Source organism: Periplaneta americana, chromosome 3 (genome assembly GCF_040183065.1).
Source record: "Periplaneta americana isolate PAMFEO1 chromosome 3, P.americana_PAMFEO1_priV1, whole genome shotgun sequence".
NCBI lineage: Eukaryota > Metazoa > Arthropoda > Insecta > Blattodea > Blattidae > Periplaneta > Periplaneta americana.
The window spans coordinates 162,751,386-162,776,981 of NC_091119.1; the positions used below are offsets into that span (position 1 = coordinate 162,751,386).

The 25,596-nt window shown below is 35.8% G+C and overlaps 1 protein-coding gene across 6 annotated transcripts in view; it reads left to right on the forward strand.

Annotated features, from left to right (window-relative positions):
- The window catches only part of LOC138696794 (receptor-type tyrosine-protein phosphatase H-like), a 157,112-nt gene that overhangs the window by 58,045 nt on the left and 73,471 nt on the right, over positions 1–25,596 (forward strand). For all 6 annotated transcript variants that reach the window (XM_069822198.1, XM_069822197.1, XM_069822200.1 and 3 more), the window contains 3 exons: positions 15,953–16,528; positions 20,468–20,740; positions 23,952–24,224. In XM_069822198.1, the coding sequence (XP_069678299.1) occupies positions 16,045–16,528; positions 20,468–20,740; positions 23,952–24,224 (1,030 nt within the window). In that variant the 5' untranslated portion in view covers positions 15,953–16,044. The remainder of the gene's footprint in view (positions 1–15,952; positions 16,529–20,467; positions 20,741–23,951; positions 24,225–25,596) is intronic.

The following is a 25,596-nucleotide window of genomic DNA, read 5'->3' on the forward strand; positions in this document are numbered from 1 at the left end:
TTATTTAACAAGACAAAAAGAAAATATATATTTTTCTCAGGAAAGCTCCGTAACTTATGGAACGAAAGGACAACCATTTTTTAACAACAACTTTTAACCAACTTCCTTTAGAATATAGAATTTTACCAAATTGCAGGTGTTTAAGAATTGTTTAAAAATACGTTTTTGGGAAGATTATTTATTTTAATTCTCAGTTGATTTATTTATTTCATGGTTTCAAACTTTTTCTTCTTTCTGCTCAAAACTTTATGTTATCTTACTATTTGTTCTTATTTTGCTTTATTTCTTTAATAAGTTCTTGTGTTATCATTTGTTTTTCACAGACTATAGTTTCATGACTTTTCAATTACATTGTACAAGATATGTATGTGTTCTTGTATAGCCCCTACATATGAGTTATACTCGTTGGGGCATACTCAAATTAAAAAAAAAAGGTAAACTTCTTAGGCAGAGTACGAGTCGAACGCTGTGAAACAAAATTTTGTGTGGGGACTTTTTAAGAGGGCTTTGCGTGTTGTTGCGGCATTGTGTATGTTGTTATGTTATCGTAAAAAAAGTTGTTACTTGCAGTTCTCCACCAGTTTACACAAATCATCATCGTAACACTTTTCATGGATTTGGACCAAATGGTTGATCCGTTCCGGTCTCAGTTGTCTAGTAGTCGTTTCAGCGGTCATCCCTGACATCTTGTTCCCCAAAGTTGGTAATTTTTCATTATTCCTGGGAGACGGATCTCGTGACATCCATTGGTTGTGTTCAAACCAGTTATATTTGTATTTTATCCAGCACTGATGTAACTTTTAAGTAATTGATTAACTAGCGGACTTACTCGTGTTAATTATGTAGGTTTGTGCAGCTTACAGCTGTTTCGGTGCTTCATCACCATTCTCAGAGCCTACTAGATCTCGGCGTCATCCCGAACTTCTCTGCCTGTTGTGTGGATGCGTTTGATTGTTGAAAGGTGTTGAAAGGTGGAGTCAAAGAGAGAGAGAGAGAGAGAGAGTGTGTGTGTGTGTGTGTGTGTGTGTGTGTGCTGAAATTGATCTGTGTGTTGAGAATTTGATCTGGGTGTGTTTTAGTGTTTTTGTATATTTCGTATTGTTCTAGTGTGTTGAGTTTTTGGTTCTTGGGTTGTAGCCTATGTGTAGGATTTCCATGTCCGCATTTATGTTATTGTATGTGTGGTTAGCATTGGTTATGTGATCGGCGTATGTAGATGTGTTGTGTCCTCTGGTTATTGCATTAATGCATTCTTTGTAGCGTGTTTGGAATGATCTGCCTGTCTGTCCAATGTAGAACTTGTCGCAACTATTACATGTGAGTTTGTATATACCTTTGTGGTCGTATTTTTTTTTTGTTTGTGTTTTTTGTGTGTTGAGATGTATTTTTAGTGTGTTTTCTGCTTTCTGAATGAAGTTGCGATCTTATGTGTGCTTTTGTTTTCATATATAACATATAACAAACAAATAAATACGACCACACAGGTGTATACAAACTCACATGTAATAGTTGCGACAAGTTCTTCATTGGACAGACAGGCAGATCATTCCAAACACGCTACAAAGAACGCATTAAAGCAATAACCAGAGGACACAATACATCTACATACGCCGATCACATAACCAATGCTAACCACACATACAATAACATAAATGCGGACATGGAAATCCTACACATACAACCCAAGAATCAACTCAACACACTAGAACAATACGAAATATACAAAAACACTAAAACACACCCAGATCAAATTCTCAACACAGATCAATTTCAGCACATACACACACACACACACACACACACACACACACTATTTGACTCCACCTTTCAACACCTTTCAACAATCAAACGCACCTACATAACAGGCAGAGAAGTTCGAGATGACGCCGAGATCTAGTAGGCTCTGAGGATGGTGATGAAGCACCGAAACAGCTGTAAGCCGCACAAACTTACATAATTAACACGAGTAAGTCCGCTAGTTAATCAATTACTTATATTCAAGTGTTAAAAGTAGTGTACGCAAGATTCAAAATGGATTATGTAACTTTTAGTTCATTTAAAATTTATTCATTAGTCTTGTGATCTAACAAAATATATTGCGCAGTTTTTCTCATGAATTTCATTTCAGCCGCGCCTGTTTTCTCTCAGCAAAGCTTTGTAGCGCGAAAAACTTCGTTCTACGTAACAAGAAGTAAGAGGGGTTTGCACAAAAGCTGTGAGCTGTTGTATAGAAAATTTTGTTGATTTTTAGGGTGTTTTTCTTTCGAGAATATCTTGAATTTCTTTAAGTTGATAATGGCCAGGGTTTTTGAAAAGAATATTTGCTGTTTTCTCGTTCACTTTATCTCCTACATTTCCTGGAACTGATGTTAAACTGGATATTGTTCTACCGAAATCTTCTAAAGACTGCAGTAAAGGAACACCAATTGCTAACTTGAGAGGCTCCCTATGAGGGCGTCATCGTTACGTTCAAAATTCATAAACATAAATTAGTCGTGTTTACGAGGTTACACATTTAAAAATGAAGGAAAGACAAACATACATATTATACAGTTTCCCTGCATATATGTTAAAATATGATGCTTTTATAAATAAAGGCAAAATATGCACTTTTATGCACAATAAAAGTAATATCATTGTATTCAGAAATTTGTGATTCATGTAGATAATCTTTCAACATATTCACACAACGATAGAGAACAAATATGCAAATCCATGAAGTTCCTTTCCCTATTAATAACCAATGGTAAACATTACAGATAATTCTATAGGACAAAAAAAATTAATCTTTATGTAGTTCATGATGCTAGCTCTCTTAGTATCATGTGTGGGCGGTGCTCATAATCTTCAAAAGGTTGAGTACCCCTAGTCTAAAGTTTGCTTTAGAATAACTTTTTAAATTAAAGAATTTTCAATACGTTATAATCTTCTACATAACTGAACGTAACAATTCGTATTTTATATGGAAATTAAATTCGACGTTTATTAGTGTTAAAAAGAGAAGAGAATAAATTATTAGATTATTTTACATGAATAACTAACTTGTCCATTTCCTTGTAGGCAGCCTTTCTTTGTAGTTCAGATCTCTCTGAGCAGGAAATGGTATGAAGCATTCGTGTTTGCAGGATGTAACTCGGTTACTAAACTTCCTTCTACAACGTTATCCTTTTGTTCTAACAGGATAAAATAAATTCATTATCTCTTTTGCTTAATCTTTATGATGAATACATTAATCTCCTTTAAATATTTACAATTTATTTACTCTTTTCCCTGTGTGTTGAAATTATTGTCCCATTGCACTTTTCTTGGGGACTTACGTGTTAATTGTAAACATAATTATTAGACCCTAATAAATGCGAGGAATGTACAGGAAGCGAAATAAAGGAGTGTCGCAAAGGTGACGCACTTTTTTATATTACGTTTTATGCGCTTCGCAACAAATAATTTCTTTCTTTATATATCAGCAATATAATAGTTCTTTTTCCACGCCCACTGCCCTAAGTAGCTATGTTCTTATTAGAGAAGTAAATGGATTTTATCGTGATAATGTTGGTTACTATTGACGAATTAAGTGAAAACATGTTTCGTTCAATAGTTATATATCTACAAACATAGGGACAGGCTACTCAAAACTCGACGATCCATTAGTTCTGATATTAAATCAAGTAAAATGAAAAATATATTTTGTGCGAGATCGTGCGTACTTGGTTTCCGCACAAAACCAATCCGCGGTAAGTCTAAAATTCCACATTCAGTATTCCCAATCTAACACACACAACAATTTCCCTCTTCTTACCGCTTAAGTGACATATTGACTTTACTGCTTTAGGCTTTTAACATATTATTTTTAGAGACGTTCAATATAGTAATAATTATAAATTGGAAACTTACCACTGCAATTTCACCTAAATTGCACTGTTAATTATTGTTTTTAAATATTTGCAAAAATTAAGTAAACTCTAAATCATTACATAACCTTAGCGTTTGTTTTAAGTTCGCATTTATAGACTGGGGGGGAAAAAAAAAGACAGACGTATATCACGGAATATGGTAAACACAGAAAACATTTTAAAGCAACAATGTTGAAGATAGATTTTGTTTTGCAAATTTGCCATCATTGAACAGAAACCAAGATGGAGATTTCATTGCAACTAATTAGAAATCTTTCAGGTATGTAATAAACGATCTTCGCACAAAATAATGTACGATACACGAGGGGCATGTTTTCTTTCAATTCTCGGAAATTAAAAAAGCTCGACTACGTTTCGCTTTTTCAAACTTTTCCTCGAACATGAAAACTTCAACATACCGCTCTAGTAACGCATATTACTATTTTGTATAATCATGCTCTTTTTGCCATCATAGTTGCATATCATGTAACTTGATGGTACAACACATTCAATCGTTACTATGGAAACGCTGGAAATAACAGTTCAGTAAGTAAATTAGAAACTTGAAATACAGTCACTTGTAAATTAAAAAAGAACAAGAACTCTAAGAGAACAAGCTGTAACTGTATTTACGAACATTAAAATTGAACGTGAAGTTTGAACAATTATTAAAATGTCGAAACTTTAATACAAAATATTCCTACAATTCAATTTCCTATATTGCAATAGCTTTTTATTTATTTGAACAATAAAAGACAGTCGTATCCAACAAATAAAACAAAAGAATATAAAAACACGGTCATCTAGAAAATTACACATTGCCATTAACAAAATGACAAACGTTCCGTTCAAAATTAATACACAACTAAAATAGGCCTACATAATAAATAAAATAAATATATAAATTATGATTGTGCAAAAAATAATATACAATGCACGGGCGTTAAGTGCATAACAGTCTCTCGGAAATTAAAAAAAAAAAAAAAAAAAACTCTGCACAAGCGCCTCATTTTCCAAACTTTCCCTCGCCTCTGTTATAGAGCACTTACCAATCCAGTATCGCAATATATTGTACCATTTATTACGTAAAATGTGGAAGTGGAAAAAACATTATATGCAATTCGTGAGTTAAGTAGAATTTCGGAATACTTACAGTAGACTCTAATTGCAGGCATCACTATCGCTCGGCCACAAACTTGTCCTCGACTAGTAAAAACTACTTACTTTTCTTAATACATAAATAACTATTATGTATTAAGGGAGGTAAGTAGTTTTTACTAGATGAGGACGAGTTTGCACCCGAGCGGTAGCCAGAACGGTAGGGATGGGAGGTTATTCGAAAATAACCGGTTATTTTAAAATTAATTTAACCTGAAGGAAGTTCAACGATCAGAAATAACCGGTTATTTTCCAGTTATCATTTTGTACCATTTTGAAGTCAGCAAATTAGTCGGGAAAACAAAATGAGAGGTTATTTACAATATAAATCAAATAACAATTAGCAATCAACTGTGAATCAATCAGAAGATAGTTGAAAGAACGTCATTAGATGCTGAAGATAATCAATTTAGTTAATTACTTCAGTCACATTAGGGTCATAGATAAGATAAATTAAAAATAACTTAAATTCCAAAATGTGTACAAATATAATCTTGTCTAGGACACATTCCGACGGACAATTTATTTTCCCGTAAGCAGATTTTTAATTAATGTCTTCTCCAACTTGTGAGGTTGCCATAAATAATAATGGAAATAAGATTTAAATCGAATAAAACCCGATAAGAAATCAGGAATTTTTCAATGTAGTGATCAAAATAAATTTTAACGTGGTAAAAGAGTGAAGAAAGTGGTACTAGAAAGGTAGCTCAGGACATGGAATAAAGATGATGTAGGATGTAAATTGGTAGCTTCAATGACTCAATAGCTGCTTCGTAAAGGGGTTAGGTACAGCTTACAGCAGTAAAATTTTTGGAAATATTCAACATTTTTTTCCTCCATTACTGTATCTTGTACAATAATGAAAATTGGTATGTGTAAGACACTGTCCTTCTGCTCTACGGAAAAAATAATATTACGATATTTCTATTTTTTTTTTTCAAAATTCAAAATAGTAGCAGTTTACTGTGCAATGATGAAGCGTTTCTCTCATAACTAATAAACTGAACTTTTTCATGTTCTCTCTTTTTTTATTTTACTGTTGAAACTCATGTTTACAATATCATGCTCTTTAAACTACATTCCTTAATAAATAATATATTTTTTTTTATTTTGTGTTAGAAGAAAATACTGATATTTGACCATTTTTGTAAAGAATTTACTTTTAATCAGACAATCCGTCAAAGATAGAGAAGTGATTTTGCATCATATTGTAGATATGACATGCATAAATACACACAAAAGATTTCATCACGGAATATTGGATAGTTTTTTAGTTATGTGAAACGCTTCATCACTGCACAGTGAACTGAATTAAAAAAAAATGTAAATAATTTTTTTTTAAATTGTAAAAATATTTTTTTTTCATATAGCAGAAGGACTGTGTTTTACACATATTAATTTTCATTATTGTACAGGATACAGTAATGGAGGAAAAAAATGTTGCATATTTACAAAATTGTACTGCTGTAAGCTGTTACCTAACTCCTTAATGATGGTACCTAGTTTGTATTTGAAAGCGTATGCAGAAAGAAAGGAGACGAGTAGTGATGGTTCCTCTTGCATCAATAAACAAATCAATAATTTTTATATCGCTAAGATGGTAGGCATTTTTACAGTAGGGAATGGTCGGCTCATAGATGGATTTTTTTTCCCGCGTCCTCGTCAGGTTGGCTTCTGTGAGACTCAAATCTGATAGTTGGACCCACTGTATTATATCATTTTGTATTATCAGGTTTAAAGGCGATAATCTCGATTCGACGTACACTGAAATGAAAATTTCTCGCCGTTTGAAATGTTCCAACAACCGCAGATATATTATAAGCCAATCGGAGAAAGTGAGCGATTAAAATAAGCATAGATTATTGATATTAAATCGAAGTCTAATTTCATTTTGCCACCTGTGGACAGGCGAAGTAAGTAAAGTATACCCTGTCTAGTAATGGCCTCCGAGATAATTTTTATACAGAATTGATTACATAGAGTACAAAATAATAAAATGTAACGATGTTCGACTGACATTAAATTTGAGATGGACTTAAAATAAATTTGATTCGGTGTCTATTTAAAAAAAAATAACCGGTTATCAGGTTAAACCGGCAAGTAAAAATAACCGGCAATTAATAACTGATTGTTGTCGTTTAGTCAACTGTCCGAAGACAGGTCTGAATCTCACAAGTGATACCAAGAAGGCACCACTTATGAGGCAGCTAGGCCAGGAGATAATGGGGTAGGGTGGCCAGTTCATTTCCCCTTCCATTGCATACATCGCCGACTAGCTACATATTACACTTGAGATGCATACAAACAATTGTTCTTCCTCTGACACATCGTCAAGTGAGATGTACTGCCTGATAATAGATGTACATATCAGCCAGAATCTCAATCAGATTAACCGCATGAAAATAACTGATTATTTTTATCCATCCCTAGAGGACGGGAATTGCTGTAAGTAGTTCGAGACTATATCTATTTTTTTCTAAAGATGAGACATGACATTAGCGCTGTGATCAGAAAAAAAAAACTGAAATCACGTAGCGTGGAGGCCTGTTGCTATGGAAACTACGATTGTGTTGCCAGAATTACATTTCCCACGTGATGAGTGCTCAATAGCTCTCTTTGCGCCATTTGTTGTGCACGCAGTGTCAGCTGCCTGCCCGCTTTCCGTGCTACATTCTGTGTCGATTTTTGTATTTCGCGACAATGAAAGTTTTAAGTGAGCTATCTAACGTCAACTGGTAGCTCGCATCAGCTGATCGCGTGGTCGTCAAAATTGGCAACATAGCGCTGTAGTTCCAAGTACGGCCGCTTTTGTCTTGCCCATCTTTCGAAAACAAAAAAAACACACACACAAAAAGAAAACAAAAGACAGGTGTAGCAAATTCTACTTAACTCACGAATTGCATACAATGTTCTTTCACTCCCACATTTTACGTGATTTAATATCAGAACTGTAGGCAGGGTAATGCAGATTTGAGTATTCTTTTGTTTGTTAATATGCGACTGTTGAACGAAACATATTTTCACCTATGTTTTGATTAAAATTACTTTATGATCGCCAGCGAATGCATCCTTAGAGCATTGTTGCTCTTCCGATACTTGATGCACGCTCACGATCTGTCGGTGTTTTTCGATATCAAACAAACATCATACCGCGAAACTGAGTTTCATTCCATAATAAAGACATGTCTGAACAAATGTTGACAAATTAAAAAAAATCGCCACATGTCAGAAAACCAGGCAGATTAGGGTTAAATAACTGCTGTCATAGCAATCCATTCTTCATAGACCATCGTATCAAACTACCCGTAATTACAAATTTATATTTTATTTCTTTATTACCTTACCTAATTATTTTATAATGCTGTCGTACAAAAAAATAGCGTATGGAACACGTTTATAATGTGACACAGTTATTGTATTCGTCAAAATTAGGAAAGAGCGAATCCAAAACATTGACTTGTGCAATAAGGTGTAACATTATAAACAAATTTCATACCTACTAGTATCGTGCTACGAATAATATTATTGTTTATGATGCCTTTTCTTGAACTGTTACCAAAAGAAATACAGCAAGGAGATGATTAATCCTACTCAGTCACCCTGTTCTGCCCTGTTTTCACTTACTCTCCCCAGCAGATTGTGTAACCTCGGGCTTTCAAAATGTAGGATGTATTAGAAAAAAAGTAAAAGTAATTTTGTATGTAACAATAAATTTCTGTTATACGAACGTTTTAAGTTGAATGCTTTGATTTCAAATAAAGTGATTTTATGAGAAATCGCTTTATTTATAGAGACAGTACGTTCAGAATCACTTTTTTGGTATCAGATGCCAATTCTACTGCCTCTTGTAATCTGAAGATACATTAGCGTGTATAATAAAAGCAAAGACGACTTGGATGAGGAACGTCCTCCTCACATTTTTCTTCTTTTGAAAGTAAATACCAAATAAAATATGTGCCTTGAAATTCAAGGACGATTCGATAATTTTTCACAGCTATAAGAGGTTGATCGAGTTTTAAACGAATCGCGCTCATGTGCTGCTAGAAAACTGTGAGAAAGATGCGAGATTGTTTATGTGGAGGAAAGTCAATCCATTCCTCCTTTACTGCAGTTAGCACACACAGACAACAGCGCACTCGCGACCAGAGAAAGAAGCACAGTTTTAAAGCGAGTAAATGAACGGAAAGGGAGGAGATCCTCCTCTGAATCAGTGCATGGGCGGGAAATAGAAACCGACTGGTCGTGCAGCAAGCTCGCTATTGCTGCCATCTAGCGATCTTGCATTCAACCAGACTATAACACATCTAGGAGGCACAATAAAAACAGTTTTAACGCAACGCAATAAAAACACCATAATATAAACATTTTTTAAAATTATAAATCAAAAATATTATTCATTGCACTTTATGTAGGCTACTATTCATGGTTTGAAACTTTCAAGGATATTTGAAAGTTAAAGTCGGGTTTATATAAAACAAAGAGGTAGTTCTACGTTAGTATCGCAGATCTTTTTGGCCCCTGAAATTCACTTCCATTCATTGTGTACTAGACAGGGCAACAGCCAACTTTGTCAGTTTTGTACAAATATATTTGAAATTGAAAGTAGATACTCCAAACTACATTATTTTTAACATAAAAAATTGGCCACCGGCAACTTTGAACAATAATGGTAGTATGACTTTACAAAAACTGATATTCTTCAAAAGCATGTGATACTGAACTTGTAAAATGTACATGTGGCAACACAGACCACGTGGGTGGGTACAGTGTTCTCGCTTTCCTCAGATTATTTCCCATTCCCGTTGTTCCGATTACGTGTTAGTAGCTATAGTTTCTTCCAATACATGTGATGCTGTAGTGTGCTCGAAAAATGCTGCCAGGTGAATTTCCTTGTAATTGTTAATTTGTGCAATTATTCAACAATAAATGGAAATGAAAACATTATATATTTTGGACAATTTAGGAAACTCAGTTTACAAGAACAGATTATTGCTATACAGAAGGGAAGGCCAACCTCAACACTACCTGGTCTTACATGTATGCATGTTGGCTAATTTATAGCTTGTTTCATTCAAGAAGGTGTCATTTCGTCCTGTTATCTTTTTTTCCTCCTCTTAAGAAATACGCAGGAGCCGCCACTGCTATTAGGTATGGTCCAGTACGTATTGTATTAACTCATATTTATGCTTAAGAATCATGAAATTTAATATATATATATATATATATATATATATATATATATATATATATATATATATAGTTATGATTCAACTCTTCCATCTTTCTCATAAGATCAAACCAGACAGTTGCCTCCTTGAAACTGCAGTTTCCGGCATACTATCTAACAGTTGCTCTCTCTCCTTCTGTGTGCAGCGTCTGTCTCCTTCAATCAGTCTGCATACAGCAGTATCTCCTAAAACCATTTCATAGATTTTGTTCATATTCACTCTGTTTCCAATAAACAGGGTAATTTCAAATTTTTGTCATAAAGATCTACAGATTTAATACCACTCGACTTTCTGTAGAGCCTCCATAAGGAAAAATATATGGAAATAAGCAGCCCTCAGAGAAGTCATACTGGTATGCAAGAAGGTATAGTCATTAGTAAGGATACTGAAAAAAGTTTAGAAAATTTGGAATTCTATTTTGAAAAGTGTTTGAATATCGAAAAGGAATTTGTTCAGTATTATTTGTGAGAGTAGTCGGTTGTGGAACTTGGACTCTCACTTTGAGAGAGGAACAGAGGTTAAGGGTGTTCGAGAATAATGTGCTTAGGAAAATATTTGGGGCCAAGAAGAATGAAATCACAGGAGAATGGAGAAAGTAACACAACACAGAACTGCACACATTGTATTCTTCACCTGACATAATTAGGAACATTAAATCCAGACGTTTGAGATGGGCAGGATACGTAGCACGTATGGATGAATCCAGAAATGCGTATAGAGTGTTAGTTGGGAGACTAAGGGAAGACCTTTGGGGAAGTCGAGACGTAGATAGGAGGATAATATTAAAATGTATTTGAGGGAAGTGAGATATGATAGGGATTGGATTAATCTTGCTCTGGATAGAGACCGATGGCGGGCTTAAATGAGGGTGGCAATGAACCTCCGGGTTCTCTAAGAGCCATTTGTAAGTAAGTAAGTCTATTGTATAAAGTTCAAGATATGTATGTAGAAATAATTGTTATACAGATTAAAAATATATTATGACTTTATTGCGAAAAGTTTGGGACCACTAGTGAGTAAATTATTCTTCATATCAAAAGCAGAGACTCAGAGCACAGTAACCAGAGAACTGCTTCTGTAATCTTCCACGTACCTGATAAAGGTATTTGTCTATCCTGATATGTTTACTGCATTGGTAAATACATAAGGAAAAAGAAATACTTCTTGCCCGATTGTAAGCTTCACGACAGACATAACAAACTACAAAATGAGGAATAGTACATATTGTTGAATACTGAGTTTAAAGTCTGAAAGTAGGCTACTCAGGTCAGTAGCGATTAACTGTGCCTAAAAAAAAAAAATGAACTAATTGTTAAAATTTTACCTCAAAGTGTAGTACGTAGTTCTCTATATTCGCTTGTTATGTACGAGAGAGGATAATTTCAATTCTGCTTCTGGGTGTATAATATAACCTGGTGATCTGTTTTACTTGGTTGCTAAGTGCTGTAGCAGGGGCGTATGTAGTGGGTGAGGTGGGGAGCAAGAGGTTCTTTCCTTCCCCCGAAAATTCAACCTCTATGGAAATAAACAATTGTGAGAAGTTCTCGTATCTGGCAATTGTGGGACAGAGCCAGTGCCGGATAATTGGAAGATACGTTTATAGGTTAGGCCTATATAAAGACATACTGTACTGCACAAACATTTTTTTCCATGTTGAAATTTAGTAATTTTCATACAGATATTTAAAAATAAAGTTTTGAAATACCGGTACCTACTATGTTTATTTTTACTACTGAATACGGTAATATACAGTACGTTCATCAGTTCATAATTATTGTAACACATAATAGCGTAAAAAATTCGAAACATTTTCGTAACCTTATGCCAATTTTAAATAGTGGCCATGTGACATGAAGAACAGTGTAGCTAACGTCGCAACTATAAAGATGAAGTAGCGCTCGATGATTTGAACCTCTTTAACATAGCTCTAATATCTGCTTGTTTATATTTATACTATCTCTCACTCGAATGAAACTTTTACGCGCTGTAGGAACAGATAATTTCTCACTACTTTTTAGACTCGTCCAACACTCTTTCGAAACGGGCGAGTTCAAGTGATAAATTTAAAGATATCTTCTCTGCGCATTTTTTGCGAGACCCAAGTGACAGCTTACCGATGCTGATGCTATCGCATCTACGCGTGAACAATGTAAAGAGTAAACAATATGTGGCATGTGCGATCCACGAAAACCACTAACATCTTCCTCCGACTCTACCCTTACGCATGAATGACTTTTTTTTTGGCCTAGCCAAAAGTGCCGTTGTTTTGGTATTGCCGCTTATTTGGGTGCCGGATACGAGGGATTTTACTGTAATTTGACCACATTCTTAAGTTCTCCTAAAAATGTACTCCGGTAATAAATAAATACAATCAATGTTATAATAATTATAAATATCCGTATTTTTATAATGGTGTCTAATGCAGCGACCAAAGGTGCAACCTTCAAGCAATGATGAAAATTTTCGTGCATTGTTGCGCTACTGAGCTTAACAGTGGGGATGAAGTCCTGAAAGATAAATTACAAAATTGTGATGGGAAATTAATGTAGCCTACACTAGCTCACTTATTCAGAATTAATAATTGAGTAATTGTTTTGGTAAATTAATTTAAAGAAAATTGTGTATAAAATGAAAAATTCAAGATTTTATACAGTTTTAGCTAATGAGACTACTGAAATTAGCTAGGTTGAACAGTTTTCATTGTGCACTAAGTACTTCAGTCAAGACATTAAAAAACTAAGAGAAGATTTTCTTACTTTTATTCCCGTCAAAGATCTATCTGTTTGTTACTGGATACCTTGTTTAGGCTTGGTTTTAATGTGAATGACTTGAGGGGACAAGGATATGATAGAGCAGCTGCAATGCAAGGATCGTTCCATGGTGTACAGACTAGAGTATTCCTTTAAAGGAAATATTTCCTAAAGCTGTTTATACACATTGTACTTCATCATTGTTCTGAGCTATATGCTTACAGAAACCTACACTTTATCTGAAAACTTGCAGAGAAAAAGAATACCGATATCTCTCTTCCTGAAGATATGTCACTGGTAGATGACATCATCGGCATATTCCAGTTAATGAGGAACGAACCTGAAGAACATTTCAAATCCACTTATGAAATAACAAAAATATTAGATGAAGAAAAGCTCAAAAGAACATGTGCAATATCCCTTATCATACATTAGACGAATACTTCCAAAGAGAAGTTTTAATTCCCTATCTGGATGACTTCATTGCAGCTCTACAAGGACGATTCCAGTCGCACAAAAATACATTTTTTGTTTCTCTTCGGAATTTTCTACCTGTTCCTGGTCTCCACTAGAGCCAGCAGTAACGTTTTATAAGCCTGACCTGGAGTATCCTGAAATAGTAGAAAGTAAATTTAGTTTATGGCAAATAAAATGGAGACAAAGAAAAATTCTTGAAACTGCAGTGGATGCCTTGATTAAGTGTACGAAGTATCAACTGCATCTACTGAGAAAAGTTTCTCTGGTCTTCTTAGGTTAAAAACTTATTTGATCATGAGGAGAGATTTGAAAATCTAAATAAGTTTTTTCTCTAACATTTACCATTTTAGAGGAAGTCATTATGTTTCTGTGAAGCATTTGGCAACATTACGGCAACTGCAATAACTCTAACCAAGCGCGGCCTGCACTCCTTACCTTCCTATCCCCCTCTGCTGTACTCCGTAACACGCGGCGTGTATTGCGTTGCAAGATTTATTTAAACGATTTTTGGTATTCTGTTTAAAGTCATGGCTAGACGGTTTAATTTGCAAAAAATGATTCAAGACATTAACTGTTCAGATTATTTTTACCTATCTGCTTGTATAGCAATGAGCCATTTCTCTCGGGCCATTAATGCAATAGAGCGCTGCAAACATTGGGCAAAGACTATTTTTTTCCTGCTTAACAGTGCTTCATTGAAGAAAAAGTGTAATAAAAGTTTGTTATATTTAACATGTAGAATCACCTCTTAAATTTTGGTGCATAGATTACCATTCACCGTGTATTTCTTTAATTTGTATGTATCTTAATGTTCTATTTAGCAATTTATTTATATTATTTAAAAATCCAGTTGAATGTGTCTCAGAACTTCAAATAGCTTGGATAATTATTGAATCGTTTTACCGTTATATTTTATAATGACACAAGGAATTCTTTACTATTTAGTTATTAAATACAATAAGTACAGTAATGTTTTAATTTTTCAATCTTATGACTTATCAATTTAATATTAACATTTGTTAATACATACATGTTAAATATTAAAATGATGTATGAACGTTTTCACCTATTATACACATATATAATTGTTATAACACCAATTTGATGGTTTACTATAAGAGTAGCTTGAGGAGTTGGGTGCAATAAGAGAATAATTCCGCTTGTGTAATGAAATAAGTTCTATAAAGGGTTGCAGCTGTGGGATAGTAAGCATTAAACTCGCACATGAGAAGAGCAAATTGAAACACTTAAAATGTTGGGTGTTAAAATAACTTAAAATAACAAATAGATAAATAAACTTCCGATTTATTTTTAAAAGAAAAAAAAAAGGGCAAAAATAGACATTTGTTTTTATTTATTTAAAAACGCTATATCAACTACTGCGTCCACACCTGTGGAGTAACAGTTAGCAAGTCTGGCCGTGAAACCAGGTGGCCCGGGTTCGATTCCCGGTCGGGGCAAGTTACCTGGTTGAGTTTTTCTCTGGGGTTTTTCCTCAACCCATATGAGCAAATGCTGGGTAATTTTCGGTGTTGGACCCCGGACTCATTTCACCGGCATTATCACCTTCATCTCATTCAGATGCTAAATAACCTAAGCTGTTGATAAAGCATCGTAAAATAACCTACGAAAATAAAAATAAAAATAAATAAAAAATCAACTACTGCGTTATTTAGCATCGTTGAAATTGGGATAGTGAGATGGTATTTGGCGAGATAAGGCTGAGGATTCGCCATAGATTACCTGAGATTCGCCTTATGATTGGGAAAACCTCGTAAAAAAATTCCAACCAACCAAAATTGAGCCCAAGTGGGAATCGAACCTATGCCTGAGCACAGCTCCGGCTCAGCAGACAAACGTGCTACTGACTGAGCTACACCAGTGTCTCACTTGTTCTTTAAATAGGCAAAATAAAAATGGGTGCTATCACTTCTAAAATATACTTCGAAACACATTTAAAATGTATGTAATTTTGACATGATATATCAACCCAGTAATAAAAGGCATTTTGCCAAACATCTAGGCTGTAACAATTGAAGAGTCCACTGCAAGAATGATGGATGTCACTTTCTTGTCGAAAATGAACCAGGACTGTCAATGCATAGCTTAAGACATATAGAATGTACATAGAGAATTATATGACATTAACACTGATGGTCATTGTCCAGTAATGATCGGAAAATCTCAGTTAGGCTTTGAGCGCTAAGCATTTCAAACTTTCATTTGCTTCTCCTGCAAAATGTATTCCAAATGACATTCATCATTCTTGCAGTGGACTCTTCAATTATTATAAAACATTAGATTTATATACTTTCTACCTAGAATTATGCCCACATGTTTCACGGGCAGAGGAATGATCTTTACCAGTAGCATTCTACTTGGAAGCTGTTGTGTAGCTCAAAAATGACACTGTATTAATACCACTTCTTGTTCCATTTATTGATTTCAGGTAATGACACCCACTACATGAGTTGCAGAAAGATGCATAGAAGAGATTCAAGTGGCGATTAAAATTACATTTTCTGAAAAGTATAATTCATTATGCTCTGCCAGGCCTCAGGCGTATGTTTCTTGTTGCTCGTCTCTGCAATCAACTTGTCAACGTCAGACAACTCATCACTTCCTAATACTATAGCTGAAAATATCCTCTTTGATACAAACACCACATCTATTAAGAACAAACTTCAGTCAACGAATAATGAAGACACAGAATATTCAGTACAGACAGCTACAGAATTAATATATGATGGTTTAACAACAGAACTAACATTTAATGATATAGCAGAGTTTAATGATTCATCAACAGACTTTACATCCACTGATTCAACAACAGACTTCACTTCCACTGATTCAACAACAACTTTAACATCTACTGATTCAACAACAGCCTTAACATCTACTGATTCAACAACAGCCGTAACATCTACTGATTCAACAACAGACTTGACATCTATTGACCCAACAACAGAGTCAACTACTATAGAAGTCACGAGTACAGAATTAACAACAACAACATGTCCAAGCAGTAAGTAATTACCGTATTACCCGAATATAAGACGACACCTAGTTTTCCAATGGCTTCTATAGGATTAAAATTTTTAAGGTATTTTTGTTGATGAGTTCACTGACAATTAACTCATTTTTAACTACGGTTCTAAAAGTCGGAAAATTTCAAGTTTACCAGTAGGTCTACTGACTTCTGTAAAATTTCTTGTAGGGCCTAACAGTCCAATATTCTGTTTACAAACAAAAAAAAATTGTGTACACGAACTAACTGCTAGGGGTTGAAGTCAAAGTATGGTAAATATTTCGAGCATTTTTTTTTTGTCCTATGCCATGTAATTCGATATTATTATGAACAGGTGGTCTGTGGGAGAAATGACAGCATGTATGGCATTGTTTCGTGTACAACATAAACAAATTGACGCAACTTGTGTATTTTTCTTAATACCTGTGCTCGAATTTAAGACAACCCCCTCCCCCCCCCCATTTTTCAAATGCAAAAAAAAAAAAAAAACTCGTCTTATATTCGGGTAAATAGGGTAGCCATTAGCCCTTTTGCAATAGTAAGATCACATTTATACCAGTCGTTCCCATAAAATATTTTACAAATAACGTGGAATTTGTAAAAAACATTTTAATAAATTTGAACAGAATAGGATTATCCATAGATTAAGAAATTAAAAGAAAACAAATAATTATCACCAGACGTGTGTATGGTGATTTATGATTCTTGTTTTTATACAAATTTCATAAAGGTAGTTATTCTGATACTGAAAATATGTCGATATTAGACATTCAGATACCTAAAGTGCGCTCATTTATTATGCATCACTTTACTCTGTAAAGGACATGAGTAGCTCAGTTGATGGAACCGGCTATAAACTGAAAGGTCCTGGGTGTAATCCCGGATGGTGACAGTTTTTTTTCTCATTGCCAAACTTCCAAAACGAATCCAAGATCCACTCAGCCTCCTGTCAAATTGAGTACTATCAGGTCTCTCAAAGAAGTGGAAGACGGTCTGAGCATGGTGCCGACCGTACCACCTTATTTTAGTGTCAAGATCATGAAGGTATGGAACTCTACCTCCATGTCGTCTTATACTTTCATGATGTGTAAAGGGGATACCTTTACTTTTTATGCTTTATATTATTAAAGCATGTCTAAAAAAATTTTATGAAAACCTGAAGTTATGCAATAGTCGGTAGGAGGCTGAGCTTGAGTGTAATTTCAAATGTTGCTTGGGCTGGTTACCAGATTGAGTTTATCTCCCAACTTTTCTCCAACTGGAAGACGAGTGTCAAGTATTCCCTGACATTCTCAGACTCATCCCGCCAAAATACCATCTCACTGCTATCGGTTTTACCGTTGCTAGAATTCAGTACTCATCCTTCTCATAGAAGGTACTGAAAGAGTTGGCATTTTGTGCGATGCTCAATCTACATCTTCTTAAAAAACTATCACTTACACGCGTCAGTTTCTCTGCATTAACGGACCTAATTTCTGTTCGAATATTTCCTTTTAGTTCATCTAGAGTGTGAGAGTTAGTTGCATACACTTTACTACACTTCACTTTTTGATCTTTCTGTTGTCGATTGCAGAACACAATTACTGAACCGCAATTGAGAAAGCTAACCTAAAACCCGTATTCCATATCTCGATAGCTCAGTGCTAGCGTGTTGGACTTATAAGCCGGGGGGCCTGGGTTCAAATCCTGGTCGATCGACCCAGTATTTATAACTGGAGCTTGTGTTGAATAAACCTCTTGTCTAGGCAGCACAAGAGTTTTCTCTGGGTACTTCGGCTTTCCTGTGATACACAACAACTCTCCATCATCATCATCATCGTCGTCGTCGTCGTCGTCGTCGTCGTCACCACCACCACAATTATCATCATCATCATCATCATCATCATCATCATCATCATCATCATCATCAATTATAAGTTTAATGTAGACCCAGTGCCTGTGGTGCACTCTGGCTAGTCTCTGACGAACTAAGTACTTTAAACTTCTTGGCTCTAACAACATTTATGAACCACTTTCATATACAGGGTGAACCGTAAGTAGTGCCATTAATTTCAATTGAGATATTTGAAACAAAAAGGTTTAATACACTATTGCTCGTTTTTGCTTCCTTTTCGGGAAAAAAATTGTTTTGTATGAAACATTTCATAGCGTGTTTTGGGAAAGCTATTGTTTTCATTCCCAATATGCTCAGTCAATTTAAGAAAGCAGTGTATTATGATAATAAATAATTGAAAGAATTTTAGTTTTGTCATTTAAATGTGCAGAAATTTTATCCAAACAAATGAAACATTTTAAAATTCCTTTGCAGAATTAAAAATTATTGTACGTTTTTCGGATCACATTTCTGCACATTTAAAGGACAAAACTAAAATTCTTTCAACCATTTGTTATCATAATACGAGGGGGATCCAGGAAATAACGACCGTTTTGTTGTAATAATTAAAAAAAAATATTTATTTGAAAAAACCAAGTCTGTTACATAACTGAAGCTTCCTTTACTTCTCTACATAATCACCGCCTACATTTAAACATTTGTCGTATCTGTTCACTAGCTTTAGAATTCCCGTGTTATACTCCTCTGCCGCCAGTTCATTAAGCCAGGTGTTCACTGTATTCTTCAACTCTTCATCACTTCCAAAACGCGTACCACCCAGAAAGTCTTTCAGCTTAGTGAAAAGGTGAAAATCGCTAGGAGCAAGGTCTGGACTATAGGGCGGATGATCAAAGATTTCCCAACCGAATTGATCCTGCAATTCTCGAGTTGAAGCAGCAGTGTGCGGGCGGGCACAGATTTTGTGGTAGCCAAGATGTTGCGACACAATTTCACCAAGCAAAGAACGAGAAATGTCAGGAGAGGCAATATGCAATTCGTCGAGTGATGTGCGCCTGTATTGCAAGATTCTGTCGTTCACTTTAGTCTTCAGGTCTTCTGTGATGAGTGATGGGCGTCCGCGTCGAGTTTCATCGTGGACATTTGTTCGCCGATTGTTGAACATTTCGCACCATTTTCTCACATTTATTTCATTCATTACAGTATCACCATACACTTCTTTCAATTGCCGGTAAATTTCTGCAGGTTTCAAATGTCGGGCATTCAAAAATCGAATCACACTCCTCACCTCACAGTCGGCGGGATTATCAATCACGTCGTTCATTTTGAAGTAACACAAAATGCACAATGGCGACTTGTTGCAACCAGTACTCACAACATTATGAGAACACATGTTAAGGAAGCCAGTTGACCTTCAAACAAGGAAGGGGAGTCAGCTGCGCGGCGGGTATGCGCGAACGGTTGTTATTTCCTGGATCCCCCTCGTACACTGCTCTCTTAAACTGACTGAGCATATTGATAATTAAAATGAATGGCTTTCCCAAAACACGCTATGAAATATTTAATATAAAATTATTTTTATCTCGAAACGGAAGGAAAAACGAGCATAATTGTATTAAACTTTTTTGTTTGAAATATCTCAAAGAATAATTCCCTGAAATTAATGACATTACTTACGGTTCATCCTGTAGAGTCAGGAGTATGTCGTCAAGTTAAGGACATTGCCATTGCACACACAAAACAAATTCAAGTTCTCTTGCCCACTATATTATATGCATTTACTCTCCACCCAGGAAATTCCATTACCCCTCTCTTTCTCTGTCTTCAGCCCTACTACATTATCGTTGTGTCCTCACTCTTCCTTATGTCAATGCCCCAGGAAAAAAGAGCCTTCTGTTATAATATTGATTTTCACCGTGGAAACCCTGTTTCTCGTAACTGGTGAGCCAGTGAAAAAACATCTAATGTAATATACCAGTGTTATGTAACAATAATTTTTCCTTTCTTTATTATTGCATCCCCACCCCAAAAAAGTTCGAGCTCTCTTGTCCATGATCCCGTGTTCTGTTGTTGATAATGATATTTAAATTAATATTATTTTACAGTTCCTGAAAATGTTGAAACCATAACTTTGGAGCCAGACAAATATTCCATAATGGTGCGGTGGACAAGTAATAGCAACAGTGATTGTGTGTCTGAATATAATATAAAATGGAAGCCAGTTGTCAAAGATGACATTATGGAGGAGTACACAAGTGCATCGGAGTATAATATAACAGACCTTGAAGCTTGCACAGAATATGAAGTAACTGTTACTGCGATTTATGATGGTAGTATGTCGAAACCTGTATCACAGAAAAATTTCACAGAGACAGGTGGTAAGTAAGAGCGACAAGCCATATATTTGTACTATCAGAAGTTGTACTTAAGATATAAGACCTATTAAAAAACTAACAGGATGAAGGTTTTTCAGGTCAGGCAGAGCAAAATATTTTCTGGTGATGGTTTGCAAGTTTTTGTAATTTGTTCATTCATTCATAGTGTTCTGCCCAATGGCAGGTATTTCACTGCAAACCCAGCATTCTCCAGTCTTTCCTATTTTCTGTCTTCCTCTTAGTCCCCGCATATGATCCACCTTAATTTCATCTATTATTTGATATCTTCTTCTGCCCCGAACTCTTCTTCTGTTCACCATTCTTTCCAGTGCATCCGTCAGTAGACAGTTTCTTCTCAGCCAGTGACCCAGCCAATTCTTTTTTCTCTTTCTAATCAGTTTCAATATCATTATTTCTTCACCCACTCTTTGTAACAGAGCTTCGTTTCTTATTCTGTCTGTTCATATCACATGCTCCATTCTTCTCCATATCCACATTTCAAGTGTTTCTATAGGTATCCTACAAACAAAACTCAGGTCGGACTCCTTGCGGCGTGCATATTTTACTCCTCTTACTCCTCTCCAGTAGGTGGAAATGGGAGCATACGTCATCTGCGCGAGACAGTCTCACCCGCTGGTTTCTGTGCACTGAGTTTTCCTTATTGGATGCCTATAGTTGCTTCTCTTCAGTTCGTCGTTATGTCCATTGTACTCCACACAAAGCATTTCACTAGTCTCTTCCTTAGTTCTTTTTCCAGAAGTCCGCAGATGATGTCCCTTTTTCTATTAAAAGCTTCCTTTGCCATTGCTATCCTTTTGACTTCCTGGCAGCAGCTCATGTTACTACTTATAGTACACTCCAAGTATTTGAAGCTGTCAACTTGCTCTACTTCCTCATTTAAAATTCGCAAGTTTACCTTCTTTCCTTTTCTTCCTATGACCATGGTCTTTGTCTTGTTGGCATTTATCTTCATCCCATACTGCTCACTGTCATTTAGCTCGAGTAGGATATCTCTTAGTATCATCTCCTTTCCGCTAACAATGCCATATCCTCAGCAAATCTTATGCACTTCATTCTCCTTCTTCCTCCTACTATCAGTCCTCCTATGTTCTGAAAGCAGTTCTTCACTAAATCCTCCAAGTAATGTTGAACAGGGTAGGTGGTAAAGGGGATCCTTGCCCTACTTCTCTCCCTATTTCGCTTCCTTCTGACATTCCTGTTCCTCTCCTGACTTTTACTCGTTTCATATAGAGGTTACAGAACAGCCTCCTCTCTTACCAATCCACACTAATTTTCAGTTTATTCCAATCCACTCCGTCAAACGCCTTTTCTAAATCCACAAATACTACATACATTTATTTGTTCTTCTCTAGGTACCTTTTTCTGATTGTTTGTAGCAGTCCAATTGCATTCTCGTACTTTTTTCCTTCTTGAAGTCAAACTGCTCTTCTTCCAACTGTTCTTTCATCTTAGAATATAAATGCCGATTCAATATTCGCAAGAGAATCTTCGCCAAGTGATCAGGCTGATAGTCATGAACTTGTTACATTTCTTGGTATTACTTTTCTTCGGTAGTGGAAGCAACACTGTCTCCGTAAAATCTTGAGGCTAGTCGCCTCTGTATAATGACAGAATTTCCTTCTTGTCTTCACCCAAGCATTTCACAAATTCAATGGTGATTCCATGAACTGATGTTGTCATAAAAGTCAATACCAGTATAAAAATAGTATTGGGTTGGTGCATACGTTCGTAGCGTTTTTGTTTCGTGTGTTAGTACTCCGGTTGCTATGGGTTTATTTATTGATTGTATTTTTTTATTTGAAGTTCAATTATTGTTGTGCTTGAGTTTACATATTGAAGTTTTCATTTTTTCAGATAGTGAATGGAGCCATGGACGCTAGAAAAATGGAGTGTCAAGTGGAGAAAGTGGAACATTTCCGACATATTCTTCTTTTTGAGTTCAGTAGAGGTGCAAAAGCAGTGGAGGCAGCCAGAAACATTTGCGCCGTGTATGGGGATAATGCTATCGGAGAGAGCATGGCAAAGAAATGGTTTTCTCGTTTTAAGGAGGGTCGTTTTGATATTAGTGACACTCCACGTTTAGGAAGACCTTCAGGGTTTTATGAAGACCATTTAAACACATTAATCCACAATGGTCAACATTAGTGTACCCGAGAACTGCCAAATGTGATAAACTGTGACCATTCCACTATCGTGTGACATTTGCATTCAATGGGAAAGGTTAAAAAATCAGGTATATGGGTACCGCATGCTCTAAGCCAAAACCACAAAAATCAGTGTAGATCTTTGCTTGCTCATCATCGATTAGCTCGTGAATAACATCGAACATTTCTATCCAATATCGTTACTGTGACGAGAAATGGTGTCTTTATGCTAACATAAGGAAAAGAAAGGAATGGTTGAGCCCGAACAAAAAAGCAACTCCCTATACAAAGGCCAGCCTTCATCCACAAAACATAATGTTATGCATCTGGTGGAACTGCGAGGATGTGCTGTACTACGAATTGCTTCTCCGAGGTGTAACCATCACTGCCGACATTTATTGCCACCAACTGAGACGTCTTGCACACGCAATCCAAGAAAAACGACCGAGACTGTGTGAAGTGATGCTACTCCACGATAACACCTGTCCGCACTCTGCTAACCTGACACAAAACACTATCCAGGAGTTGGGTTGGGAAGTCATTCCGCACCCACCTTATTCAACTGATCTTGCGCCCTCAGATTTTCATCTTTTCTGCTCTCTATCGAACAACCTTCAAGGAACTTCCTTTCTGGATGAAAATGCACTTCGAACATGGCTTGATGACTTCTTTAATTCAAAACCACGCGATTTCTACAGGCGTGGAATCGAAAAACTACTCCAGCATTGTCAGATTGTTGCAAATAGTGAAGGAGAATATATTGTTGATGATTAACTTCTCTCTTATGTGTATCTGATGTATTGGATAAACTTATGAAAAATCGATATGGAATTATGCACCAACCTAATAATTTCTTAACATTCTTCTTATTTTCTTGATTAATAACCCATTTTCATTTTATGGTAACTGATGTTACAGATGAACGAAATAAAATCTTTTTTCATTTAAAAATGTTTAAGAATAATCTTACACTATTATAATTGGAATGATGTTACATTGAATTACTATTGATGTTGTTATTGGTATTTACATGAATGTATATTTTACAGATCTTCGAAAAGTTGAAAATTTGAAACTGAGACCAGAAACAAATTCCGTAATAGTGACGTGGTCAGAACCACCACATAGCGGTGCATGTGTCGAAGAATACTACATAGAATGGAAGGATGAATCTGACAGTCCCAGTAATGTCAGCGTAAAAGAATTATCTCATACCATTCCAAAGCTCAGAGCTTGTACAGAGTATGAAATACATGTTACTGCTGTGTATGAAAGTGGAGACTCTGAGTCTGAATATGCAACAACCAGTACAGATTTTGCTGGTAAGTAATGATAAAGACAAAGTGGTCAAAATATTTTTATATATTTATGCTTATATGTGCTTACATGCTATTTGTGTGTACCCTATTTACCCGAATATAAGACGAGTTTTTTTTTTTTTTGCATTTGAAAATTGGTGAGGGGGGGGTTGTCTTAAATTCGAGTACAGGTATTAAGAAAGATACACAAGTGAAGAAAGAATAATGCTAGAACTGATCAGAAAGAGGAAAAGAGACTGAAGGATACACTGGAAGGAATGGAGAACAGGAAAAATCTTCGAGGCAGAAGAAGATATCAGATGATAGACAACATTAATATACAAATCTAGTCTTCCAGGTAAAGCTCCCTGTAAAGCAGATTTGAATAATTTCAAGGGAAAAATTGTTCCGGGGCCGGGTATCGATCCCAGGACCTCTGGTTGAACGTACCAGCGCTCTGCCAACTGAGCTACCTGGGAACTCCACCCGACACCATCTCAACTTTTCCCTTTATATCCGCACAACTCGCGTGGGCTGACGAAATGCCAGAGACCCACATCGAGCACACACAATCTCTGTGACTTGGAATTGTGGTTTTCTGTTAAAGTACACAGTGACCTGGAAAACTAGATTTGCATAATATATACGTCACTGCGTACGTTAACAGAAAACCACAATTCCAAGTCACACAGAGATTGTGTGCACTCGATGTGGGTCTCTGGCATTTCGTCAGCCCACGCGAGTTGTGTGGATATAAAGGGAAAAGTTGAGACGGTGTTGGGTGGAGTTCCCGGGTAGCTCAGTTGGCAGAGCGCTGGTACGTTCAACCAGAGGTCCCGGGATCGATACCCGGCCCCAGAACAATTTTTCCCTTGAAATTATTCAACATTAATATATATGGATCGTATGTGGAGACTAAGATGAAGGTGGAAAATAAGAAAGATTGGAGAGTGCACGGCTGGGAGCTCCATTGCATGTTGGATCTCACAATACAAGTGAAATGAGATACTTAAGATCCATTAAAGACTTTACTAGGCTAGAACAAATAGTTGGGAGGCTGGAGGGAAAAAGACCTTTGGGAAGGCAGACGTAGATAGAAAGATAATATTAAAATGGATTTGAGGGAGGTGGGATATGATGATAGAGACAGGATTAATCTTGCTCAGGATAATAATAATAATAATAATAATAATAATAATAATAATAATAATAATAATAATAATAATAATAATAATAATAATAATAATAATAATGTTTTATTTTCGCTGGCAAAGTTAAGGCCATAAGGCCTTCTCTTCCACTCAATCAGCCTTAATCAGTACAATACATATTTAAATTACGAATATTTACACTACACTTAAAAGGTTCTCCAGCAATATTCTTCAGTTAAGTTTTA